This window comes from Cervus canadensis, chromosome 10 (genome assembly GCF_019320065.1).
Source record: "Cervus canadensis isolate Bull #8, Minnesota chromosome 10, ASM1932006v1, whole genome shotgun sequence".
NCBI lineage: Eukaryota > Metazoa > Chordata > Mammalia > Artiodactyla > Cervidae > Cervus > Cervus canadensis.
The window spans coordinates 7,217,210-7,229,930 of NC_057395.1; the positions used below are offsets into that span (position 1 = coordinate 7,217,210).

Genomic DNA, 12,721 nt, shown 5'->3' on the forward strand with positions numbered 1-12,721 from the left:
ATAGGAAACTTTCCAAGAAATCTAACTGTGGATATTAGAAATTTCTGAAATTTCTAAAATTTTATTAAAATCAACAAAATACTTTTTCTATCATGGAAGGGAGAAACAGACAAATGTAGTGGTTGAGGTATATAAAATACCAAATGCTGAACTTTCCTAAGGCATTAGATACTATTAATACTTTGCTTATTTAGAAGCATACAAACGATTTTATTATAACATTGCAAGTGAGCTCTTTTTTTTTTTTTTTTTGAGCTCTTATTTTTATAAATCCAGACAGATTAAAGGAAAAACATTTCAACCAGAAGAGAATTCTGGCCTGGTCCACTGTAAAGTGGAGCCCATCACAGCTGTGTGTGCTGGAACCTCTACTCACCACTCTGAAATATATGCACCTCTGCTTAAGGGCTGAATGCAAAGCTGGAGACACCCATATATTTTAAAACTCTAACTCAAAAACTTACACTATAGGTACAAACCCACATCTGTCTTGCCAGAGGCAGGGAAATGAGGTCTGATCAGTCCTTATAGATCCGTGCTGCCAATTTCAAAGAAGCATACTGAACTGCACCACTGACAGTACAGAGTACATAGCAAATCCAGACTGTGGGAAACCCTAAAAGTCCGACACCCCAGGCTCCTCAACAAACACAATGCATTGTAAGGGGGAAGGGAGCAGGCGGGGCAGGGAACCAGAAGTGGGGCCTGTAGACTAAAAGAAACTTAAAAGATACGAGAAGTAAAAAAAAAAAAAAAACCTGGTGGATGTGAAAAGAAATTAAAGTATCTAGGGATACACATTTGACTAATAATACTATTAAGAAAAACAAAGCAGTATTCCCTATAATAAAGTGAGAAGAGTGGAAAAGAGAGGGGTGGGCACACGGCGGGGCTCTGGAGTGGTTGGTAAAGTTCTGGGTACTGAAATGGGAGGTGGTTATAAGGTATTTGTTTGTTTAGTCGCTAAGCCAACTAAGCCAACTCTTTATGACCCCATGACTATAGCCTGCCAGGCTCCTCTGTCCACAGGATTCTCCAGGCAAGAATATTAGAGTGGGTAGCCACTCCCTTCTCCAGGGGATCTTCCCAACCCAGCAATCAAACCTGCATCTCCTGAATTGGCAGGCAGATTCTTTACCACTGAGCCACCAGGGAAGCCCTTTATAAAGGTATTTGCTTTGTAATAATTCACTAAGCTATACCCACTCCTCCAAAAAAATAGATCGGTAAATAAGGATAAACACTGCCTTTAAGTCAACCAGTCAGGTGGTACTTGGTGATCTCAATGAGAGCGACTTCAAGAGAAGGATGGAGGAAGTCAGACAGCAGCAGCTCGAGAGACAAATGATAGGAACTGAAGTGGACACACATCCTGAGTCAAAACACTTCCCATTAAAAGACCTAGAAGGATTCACACCTTAAACACATTACTCTTGGAGAACGAGAGTATGAGGAAAATGAGGAAGACCTTTCATTTTATACTGAATATACTTGGACAGTATTTTTTTTCCCCCAACATGCTTGTGTTACTTTTTAAAATTATTTTGAACCTATAAATGTTTATTTTTGGAAGTGCTTCATAAAATAAGCCCTGGGAGAGAAGAGACAAATGGAGAAGAATTCCAAATAATTTCTGCAGAAGAGTTTAATTTGTGGAAATACTCCACCTTTAAAGGGGGGGGAAGTATAACTCCCTACTCCTTAACAGTGGTCTACGCATAGGGGATTCTTTCCACAGGTGACAGTGTGGGAAGAGGGAAAAGAGGGTACCTTCAGAGTGGATATACCAAGACAGACCACCTCTGCCACGTGACCACGGTCAGCATCAACAGTGATCGATCGCGTTGATAGGATGTACCTTTAATAAGATACGATGAAAATGGCACTTCACAACTGTGGTCTTCCTCCCCCAAAACCTGTCATTCCAGTGCAATCATGAGAAAAGCCTGACAAATTCCAACAGAGGGGCATCTATATACCTCTGACCAATACCCCTCAGAACTGTCACAGTCATCAGCAATGGAAAGTTTGAAAACTGTCAGAGTCAACAAGAGCCTAAGAAGACATGATAACTAGAGTTATGGGCATACGGATGGAACAGAAAAAGGTTATTAGGTAAAAACTACAGATAATGGACATTAATAATGCATAATAATAATGTATCAACGTTGGTTCATTAACCATAACAAATATCCCATAGTAATATATTAATATTACATGAAACTGGGTACGGGATTTTCCTATAAATCTAAATCTACTCAAAGAAAGTTAACTTATTTTATAAAACCCTAAAAGTAGCAACATCACAGTATCTTGACCAAGTTTGCTAGGTTGCTAAGTTTACTGCAATAAGTAAAGCAGAGTAAATGGTTTCTATTTCTTTTTTCCTTCTCAAATATTATGGACAGATCACCTAGAATACCAGTGATCTACTGACCATACTTTTGAGAACCAAACAATGACTCTGGAAGAGAATACTATTTTTCACACATTCCTTGGTACAACAAAACAGGAAAGAAAAATATGTTACTGGTGTGAATCTGAAAATACATATGGCGGGCTGGCGGGTGGGTAGTGTTCTTGGCTAAAACACACCGGGTACTGGCCATCAGAACTTTAACAGTCTACGCAAGATATGCATTTATAATATCCTTTCAAAGAGGTTTCACTTGTAAACACATAATCAGTTATAACAGGTAGGAAATCATCTCTCATCTTCTCCCACCCCATCTTCACACAGCTGACAATCAGAGAGCTCTTCCATCAAGCACACACTCCAGCCCAGCTATTAAGTCTGTGTCTCCTTAGCCCCTAAGCATGTGATTAACACTGTTTTAGATTTATTCTTATTGTTGAATCACTTCCTCAAATGTATATTGTCCTTCAAGGGAAAAGGAAATTCCTCAAGAGTGAAGCCGCAAGATGGGAAGGGGACCAACATGCGTTATTACGTGTTAAGCACTGTCCTATTTTATATAAATGTCTCACAGAAGCTCTCCCTCAGTCCTCCCATCACTCTCCTGGCAGGTATTATATACCTGCCTGACAGACGATGGAAATGACACTGGGAAAGGTAAAGTGACTCCGTGAGACCGTGAACTCAGTAACGAACTGAGTCACATCTGAATGGCTCCAGGAAGCCCAGGCTGCTGCTTCTACAGTTCAACAAGGGACCGAACCCACACCCCCTGCATTGGAAGGCAAAGTCTTAACCACTGGACCACCAGGCGGAGTCCCCACACGCTTTTTCGACATAAACCAAGTTGAAAGACTGATAAAAGGGTAGCCCCATGACAGAACTTTGCTAGTAAGATTTTATGACCAAAGTCTGATCAGGCCTGTGGCTCTTAGGAAAATAAAACAAGAAACTTGGTGAACAGATGTTACTATCAAAGTTGTTCACATCTGTACCACACTGCACCACTAACCAGAATACCAGATACCTTCTAATGTGCTGTGCCAGTGGAAGAAAAGACTTCAGGTTGTACATGACTTACTAAGTTGACTTGTGTGGCTGTATTAAAAACCGGGTAACCACAGGACTGTATTTTATGTTCTTTTCCCTGAATAAAAGGTTTTAATAAGCATCTTATTGTACTGCCTATCATTACTATATCCTTATGAACAATATGCACATCATATGAATCAGCAGTATTTCTGCTCCTTAGAAAATCGACAAGTGTTAGCTGGAAAAAGAAGTGGTCAAGGCTTACATTATTTTCCTCCTAGAATGTTTATAATTTCTATTTCAGAAACTTCAAATAACATAAGATTCTTCTTTTGCTTCAAATAATCCAGAAGAGAAATTCAAAAATTTACTATCGTAATTTCAGAGAGCAGTCAGTAGCTAAAATCACTGAATCATTTTTCACTCTCCTTCACTACCCAGTACAAATCTGCTATCTTAGCTACATTTCCTTGGCAGTATTTAAACATGATAACCATATCACTTTGAGAGAATTTCATTGTGTATAATTTGCGTGCCATAAAAACGAAACAAGAAGGTAAGCATAGATTATAATCAAAGTCCTAGCTTTGGTTCTGAGTAGTAAGCTCATCAGGGTTTAAATATTAAAAATAATTAACCCTCTAAATTATTAAAAATAACTCACTCTCTAAATTAATAAATGCAGGCCATGCAATGACCAGAGAGGAACCTGTGTGTGAACCAGGAAGTGAGATTAATTGAACTTGAATTCAAATTAAAAAAAAAAAAAAACAGAAAAAAATTTAAACAATCTAACTACTAAACAGGAGGTTAAATGGGAGGCAAAATGATATGAAAACTACAAAATAGATTTAGAAAGCTCCAAAGTACACAGAGAAAGTGGACTATATAACTCTTTATATGGAGAAGACAGTAGTTCCAGCTCAAACACATGCCAATTGATAACACACATAGTCTTGCTGTTACACTTTACCAGGGTTTAACTTGCTGAAATGATACACATATCACTCTGAGAATCACTAATGTGCCAGTTCCTTACAACAGTGTCTTTCCTTCAGTTTCCTCCTACGTAATGCCTTCCCTTCTCTCCCAGCATTTGATGACCATTCATGTTTTCTTAGCACAATTTAAAATTTTGTGTACTTCCAAATAGCATTTTAAAGGTACTTGTATACTTCTAAGTGGCATTTCATCTAAAAAAAATTTCAGAGCCATACAAAGGCTATTCTTAAAGTACAAGAGGACACATCAAGGCTAACTTAATGCTACTTTCATGAAGAGGAGTTCTTTTCAACACAGTTAGTACCAGGTCTCAGCCCAAGAAACCCTCCTTTGATGATGTTAATGTTGAAATTCATTTGTTATTAAAGTAAATATATGCTTAGAGAAGCTGTAACAAATATAAGTTTCTAAGATCAAGAACACAGACATTAGGGAATGAGGGGTTTAAACAGAATGCCTTTACACAAGGGGTTACAAACAGTAAGACTTCCTCCAAGGTAATAAAGGTTACAAATACAAATAAATTCAAAGGTGGGGAGGAGACAGATTCTTAGCAGCTACTGAGGAACACTGGGAATGACTGATATCCAAGTGTGAAGATTTCCAAGCCGTGCTGTTAATGTACCATTAGTCAGGAAAGGAGGAGAAACAAGGAACTTCTACAGGCAAGACCCTACAAACAACGCTTAATTAAACTCGATTCAAGAACACCTACTGAAGGCATGCTTTGTATCACATTTACTGGTGAAACTGACTGCTGCCTTCAGTCAGGATTAAACCTCTAAGAACTTTTAAGTAGAAAAGTGCTAAGCTGTCAAGTAGCGTCTTTTTCCAAGGGACTCAAACCAGACAGCTACGACAGTTTTCCATGTCTAAACTGTTCCTCAAACAATACAGAATTACCATACGATCCAGCAATTCCTCTTCTGAGTAGAGACCCCAAAGAACTGAAAAGCAGGGCATCAAGTGTTTGCAACATTCACAGCAGTACCATCCACAAGAGCCAGAAGGCAGAAGAAACAACCCAAGCAGCCATCAAAAGATCGATGGAAAACAAAATGTGGCTTAATATGCACAACGAGGTATAGTTCAGCCTTTAAAAGGAGAGAAAGTTTGACACTTGCTACAACATGGATGAATCTTGAAGACATTATGCCAAGTGAAGAAAGCCAGATAAAAGATAAGTAAAATTCCACTTCTAAGAAATACCTAGAGCAGTCAAATTTGTAGACAGAAAATAGAATGATGGCTGCCAGGGGTTGAGGGGAGGGGGCAATAAGCAGTTATTGTTCAATGGTTACAGAGTTAGAGACGAAAATGTTCTGCAGATGAACAGGGGTGCTGGTAGCATAACAGTGTCAATGCACTAAAAGCCACTGAACTGCACAGTAATAAAAAAGTTATAAAGTTATTTCTGCCATCATTTGCATTATCCTGAAGCACATCTACAGTTTTAGAATTTTAAAAAAGAAAGATATTGTAACTTTTCTATTTTTTAACAAAAAATGTTCTGTACCTGCATTAGAGACCACAAACTACATATGTATTTCTTTAGAATCTTAGTGAACATAAAAGATGAACATGTAAAATCATGCAGGAAAAAAGGAACTCTTCAAGGATTGACTATGCCTGAGAAGGTATTATTTTTGCAATAAAATTCTGTATGACCAAACATAAATATTTCTACTCATCATAAAGATACAGATAAATCTACATAATATTAGTGAATGTTCACCCACTGTTTCCAGTATCATCCAACTCACATCTACAGTAAATGGGGACAACCACCCCAATTTTATGCTTCAAAGCCTTTCTCACTTACTGAATATCTCATTCTCATTTACTGAATATCCCATTCTCATTTACTACGTCTCCTGACAGGCTTCTCTCTGAAGTCACCTTCGGTTCTCCCCTACTTAAAATTTACAAAGGAAATTAATGCCTTGATGATTCCAGGGCTCTGCCTGCTGAGGCTGGCTGCAAGTTTGTTGTCTTTAAGGTTGGAACAATTTGTAAGTAATATTAAAATATTTTTATTGCATTTCCAGAATTTATATGTTAGCATAACATTTTCTAAATTCAGTTAGAAAACCTAAGCAGATTAAAAACCCATTAAATAAGTTACAAATACATAAGCAAGAAACAAAAACTCCCACAAACCTTCTTGAGAAGACACAATGGGTGGCATGTAATCGGGGATGTACTCTTTTCTTTCCTCGGCATCTTTACTTCCGGGTTGAGGAAACTGAAGAACGTTGTTCTTGCTAACAGGAAACGAAGGGATCTGATGTGGGAAAGTGACGGGTTCAATATTGTGGATGTAGTCTTCTAGTTCGTGAAGACTAACCCCCATGAGTTGGAAAGCTTCACCAACATCATCCAAAATTGGGTCTGTCCGGCCATCTGAAACAAAGTCAAAAGCAGAGCAAATTATTTTAAGAAAAATTCCATGAATATCTTTGAAAGCATTAAGAGAAAAAGTATTAGGTAAATATACAACTCAGAAACAAATATAGTATATACTTAGGACTCAGTTATTGGAAAGAGTTGAATAGAGTTTCAACAGAACGTCGAACTGTTTAGATATTAGAAAGCTGACTCTGAAAGTCGATTTAAATACAATCTGATGACCAGCCAGAACAGCACAGACAATTCACACTGACAACCAGCCAGTACAAAACTAATGTCAATAGTAACTCAAGGATGGTCAACGGCACCTGTAAAGTGGCTGACACAAAGTAAATGTTTATTATTATTTTTCTTATCAAATATGCAGAATGCTGAGCTAGGTAAACGTCCATTCCATTTTCTCTGTTACTAATACAGTGCTGGAGACTACATCAGTGGTTGGCATACAGCTGCCCTCCATAAACATCTGATCAATGAATTACATCACTGAATCAAATTTTTGTAAATCTAAGAAAATGTGTTGACAGGACTTAGATGATATAGGCAATTTAAATACACATTTTAAATGTATTTAGAAGATACTATATAAAATGGGTAGAGATAAAATGATAAAGCATTATATATAGTGAGATTCTCTTTAGAAAAGGAAGTTCCTTCTCTGCCTGCCCTTAGCAGAACTTAAGGTCTCTACACCTTTTAAAACTTCTATGAAAATTCCAGTTCCAGATTTCCGATAGCCTATTTCTTTCTTTTTTTTTTACTGTAATATCCTATAATCATATCAAATTCAGTTTGCCTGAAATTAAATCATGATGTAAAATAGAAAAGAATAATACCCAGTTTGCAAAAACGAGACATGCTTGCTAACACTCATTCAGAAAACTTCTGCAAAGATACACATTCAACTTTAACAGTTTACGGGGCTGAAAGCAGCAGACAGGGGAAGGGAAGAAGTGAGGCATGAGACTCACATCTAACTTCAAGAATTTTGTACTCTGAATTTCTATACAAGTATAGGTTACTTCTATGATGTATAAGAAAGAGAGAATACATAAAATGAGTACCTGTTCTTCCCCTTAATGACAGGCAGGCATTTTCAACTCTTTGATCCTCATTAAAAGCACTATTCTTTTCTCACTCTAAAAAAATGTGATCCTCTTGAATTCCTCCACATTTGCGCAGTTTCAGCCCAAGACATTCCAGTCCTTCCCCCTGCACCATCCTTGTTGGCCCCGGCTTTCAGCACTTCTCCTTTCGCTGGGTTCCCACTCTCCCCGTCTCGGCAGAGCTCCAAGCCCTCCCCAGTGCATCTCTAGCGCATCTCACCGACAGCGCGACTGTCTTCAAGCATCACCTGCGGCCCCTACCCCCTGCTCCGAAGTGTGCAGCGTCTCCCGCCTCTATCTGTGAAGTCCCTCCCTCACCTGATTTCTCTCCATTTAACACTTTTCCCTAGCACCTTCTAAATGAACTGGTTACATATGCCAAGCTGGCCGCCTCACTGAATCCCACTTGGTTATCTCAGCTTATGCTTGTCTTCTACCTGGCGTGCTCCCCACCTCGCACCACTGTGCGTCACGCCTCAACATAAGTCTCGTCTTCTCTGTGAAGCCGGCCCTGGAACCCAGAGTGCGCATGCGTCTCTCCGTCTCTGTCTTTCTCCTGCAGTTACTGCCGACACCGCGCGCTACTTTCAGCGTACACACACATTGTTTAATGTATAATAGAGTGCATGCGGAAACTTCTGCTCCTGAGCGCTTTGGTAAACCGTTCCCTTTGGGAAATTTTTAAATGTACTATTTGTTGAATTAATAGTAACTTCCGATACTTCCTTTCTGAAAGAGCATCTTTTTAAAAAGGAACAAATAGCATCATTTTGTTTTTACTGACATTTCGACACCCTTGTACACAGCTTATGGGCAGGGATTATGCCTAAGTAATCCCACGTCTCCATCAGGTAGCACATACATAAGTGGTGCTCAATAGACATTGTGTCAGAAAGACAAAAGAAATAAAGAAACAGAAGACAAGATTGCATAGCGGGGACCTGATGTTACAGAATTCCAGTCTGAAATAAGAATAGTGGAGAAAAAGGAACCTAGAAAAGTCTGTAACCAGTTAAGTATACCAGGAAGTAGCATTTTTGAAAAGTCACCAAATCACAATGGGGAGTAATGAACCTGATCACCCTATTCTCACTAAAAGTAAGACAATCATTACAGAGACTGGGTAATTATCAACAAGGCTCACCCGATGACCCTAGAATACCTGGCTGCTGACAGTGCCAGAACCTAGCTGGTTCTGTGTCAATCAGGAAAGGGAACTATGTATTCTGGGGATATTTTGACCTAAAGGAACAGAACATCCGTCCTCATTTAGGGAATTTGGGAGCAAAAAATATAACCGGGACCACGCATACCGTACCAGTAAACTCACTCAAGGGCCAGGAAGGGAGGAGGGAGGAAAATGAAGCAAAAGCAGAGAGCAGTGTGTTGGCGGTGCACGTGCAAGACAAGAGTGAATGAGAGCCACTCGGCAGCTTCAAGTTCAGATCTGACACAGCTGTGAAAACAAGCGGTCCAAAAATACACATTTTTAAAACACAAAATGTTAAACGACTAAATAGTTATTATGGTAGTGGCTTATCAGTTCAGATATTTATTCAACAAGTATCTCCTGGCTGCCTATTATATTATGGCATTGTACTAGGTTACTGAATACAAATATAATAAATTTGTCTCCTGGGGAGGGAAGAGGAGAGGGTGAGAGACATACACAGATGATTACAAAACAAGGTATTCAGGGACTTCCCTGGTGGTCCAGTAACTAAGGCTCCGAGCTCCTAATGCAGGGGGCCCAGGTTCCACCCTTGATTAGGGAACTAGGTCCCAAAAGCCTCAATGAAGATCCAAGATCCTGTGTGCCGCCACTAAGACTCAGCACAGCCAGATAAATAAATATATTTAAAAAACAAACAAGATGTTCAGTTAACATGGCAGAAATATGCACAGAATTATAAGAAGAGATATGATGAGTTTCCTAAAGCAAATGATTTAAGTGGATCTCAAAACAGAAATCATACTTCTGGGGGCAAAAGACACGCTAGGAAACAGCACGCAGGCAGGAATGGTGGGCTTAAAGTTTTCAGGAAAGGCAAGTAGCATGGCTGCAGATTGAGGATGACAGTACAGCAGAAGATAAGAAAATGTGAGCTCACAAAGGAAAGCATGTGCTGCTAGAGAGCTTAGATTTCCAGTCTGTAACTAAGTGGAATATTTTTAAGAATGACACAATCAGAGTTGTGTTATGGAGTGACTAACAGGTTATTCTGATAGCACTATGGAAGGTGGAATGGAACTTGGTACCTAAGAAGTAAAGTGTATCCATGTGTGTCAATTTTTCAGAGGAGTAACCACCTTAACAAAACAAAATGTTCAGTGAAACATTTTACCCAGTTCTCCAGCTCACCACCTGAAAAATAAGTCCCTGAAACGTCAATGAGAGTCAGTTCCCTCTCCACACACAGACTTCCCATAAATGAGATGATGTGTTGCACCCCAACTTCATAAATGCCACCAGCTATAGATACTCCTGGGGCTTCCCTGGTGGCCCCATGGTAAACAATCAGCCAGCTAAGGCAGGAGACTGCCAGTTTGGTCACTGGGCGGGGGAAGATCCCCTAGAGAAGGAAATGGCAAACCACTTCAGTCTTCTTGCCTGGGAAACCCCATGGACAGGGGAGTTTGGTGGGATGCAGCCCACGGAGTCGCAACAGAGTCAGACACGACTGAGCCACGAAAGAACAGATACTACCAGATAATTCACTTAAAAACCATCCGCTGTAGCCCAGACTACCTGGGGAACCTTGTAAACTGCCTATGATCTCTCTACCACACTCTTGATAACCACTGACATAAAAATACAGAGGAGGAAATCAATTGAGATGTACATGAAAGTGAACATAAGTGAAACTGACCAAGTTGGCAGAGATGCTGTCCGTGAAACGAACAGAAACAGAAAGAAGAGGCAGTGTCCCTAACGGAGCAGAGCTGTCAACGAGTCTGTGTTGTCAGGAGCTGAAGAACGGCCAGGCTTGTAAGAAACGGCCGGTAGACGGAGCGCCTGTGACAACTAGTTGTAGTAGTTTGCGGGCAAGGGGAGGGAAAGGACCAAACAGAGGCTGTAAGGCGTTTTGGAGGGGGTTCTGCACGCTGCCAAAGGAGACGATGATTAAGGCCGATGATCAGATCAGAGAGGAGGGCAGAGGGTGTGGAGCTGGGAGCGGGGACCCGGCTCCTGCTGCACGCGGGATAAGTTAGCGGCAGGCGAAGAGGCAGCAGAGGGATGACTCGAGTTTCCAGGGGCAGTGGGAGCGAAGGAGCGTCAGGGGCCGAGAAGACACCCGATCGCGGGGTGAGAGCGAAGGACCAACACCTCCCGGACGCCGGGAGAGCACAGGGGAGCGCGGAGGTGTCACTCGTGACCGGCCAGACAGCCTCCCGTACCCAGCCCGGTACTCACACAGCTCCGAGTACCGGTGGCAGCCCCGTCCCAGCTGCTGCAGGTAGCGCTGCAGCACGTCCGTGAGAAGGTGGCAGGCGCTCAGTTGCACCGAGTCCCAGCCCAGCGCCTGGCAGATCTGCGCCACCGAGACCCTCAACAACGACCTGGAGTAACTCTCGCACATCCCGCTCCGTGGACTCCACCGCAGTCCGTGCCGCCACTTCTCTCCACCTCCGCCGCCTAGCCTTAGCAGGGCCCCCGATTCATCCTCCAGGGCCTCCGCGGCGGGGAAATCGTCCCCCCCAGACCCCCGGCGACCACCTCAAAGCCTCAGCAGCACGGAGCGCGCCAGCCTGAGAGCCGCCATTTTGGACTCGCTCCGCCTCCCGCTGGATGGTCGCCGGGGCGAGGCAGCACTAGCCGAGTGCTGAGCGGGCCGATGCGGAAGCTCCGCCCCGTTGTAGCAGAGCGATGGTCCCGGTGTTGACTCTCGGGCCTGGAAGGATGCAGGAAACCGCGGCGCGGGGCGCAGGTGAAGGATGGGCCAGAGGAGGCAGGTGCCTGGGGCCTCCTCGGGCCACTCGCTCGGAGGGGACCCGGGAGGGGACCGTCAGCGGTTCGGGGGCCGAAGAAGGAGCCAGGATGTGGGTGTTAGAGAGAAGTGAGAACCCGAGAGGCTGTGAGTGCAAGGGTGGGATTTAGGGGCGTGGAAACTTCCAGTCGCGGATCTAATCCCGCCTCTGTTTAAAAAAAAAAAAAAAAAAATCTGTTTACCGTTGTATAGATTAAATCAGGTCCAAGCTGTTAATCATGTCATTCGAAGCCCTTTACAATAGGGCGGGGTGTAAGGTGTGGCCTGTGCGGCACTGACCACCGGATACAATTTAAGCGGCCAGCAGAAAATGTAATGAAAATTACTAGTATTTTAACACAGTTACTTAAAAATCCGAACTACTACCCTGCCCCTTTCCTGTCTCGGGTCACCTCTTTCTAATCGCAGCCCTGGTTCCAATGAAATTTTATTTACAAAAACGGGTGGCATGCTGGTGGGCGAGAGTTTGCCAGTGTGCCCTTCATCAGCGTCTAGGATCTGTCAAAGGAAGAGAGGACTCAGTTGCCTACGGAGGTCAAAGTCCTTAAATCAAGCTGGGTGTATGAAGAACTGTTGCCTGCCCTAAATTCTCTCTCCGCTCCAGGTAAGGGCTACCAGATCTTAAGGAGCTGCAGGAAATCAGGGTTTTGTGATCGATCAATGGAGAAGGCAATGGCACCCCGCTCCAGTACTCTTTCCTGGAAAATCCCATGGACGGAGGAGCCTGGTGGGCTGCAGTCCATGGGGTCGCGAAGAGTCGGACACAA

General features: G+C 42.3%; 1 protein-coding gene across 1 annotated transcript in view; it reads right to left on the reverse strand.

Annotated features, from left to right (window-relative positions):
- TAF3 (TATA-box binding protein associated factor 3) overlaps positions 1-11,754 on the reverse strand; it is a 118,802-nt gene extending 107,048 nt beyond the window's left edge. The window contains exons 1-2 of the mRNA XM_043479338.1: positions 11,381-11,754; positions 6,611-6,853 (exon numbers count right to left, since the gene is read on the reverse strand). Of these exons, the coding sequence (XP_043335273.1) occupies positions 6,611-6,853; positions 11,381-11,546 (409 nt within the window). The 5' untranslated portion in view covers positions 11,547-11,754. The remainder of the gene's footprint in view (positions 1-6,610; positions 6,854-11,380) is intronic.
- Positions 11,755-12,721: the final 967 nt, after the last annotated feature.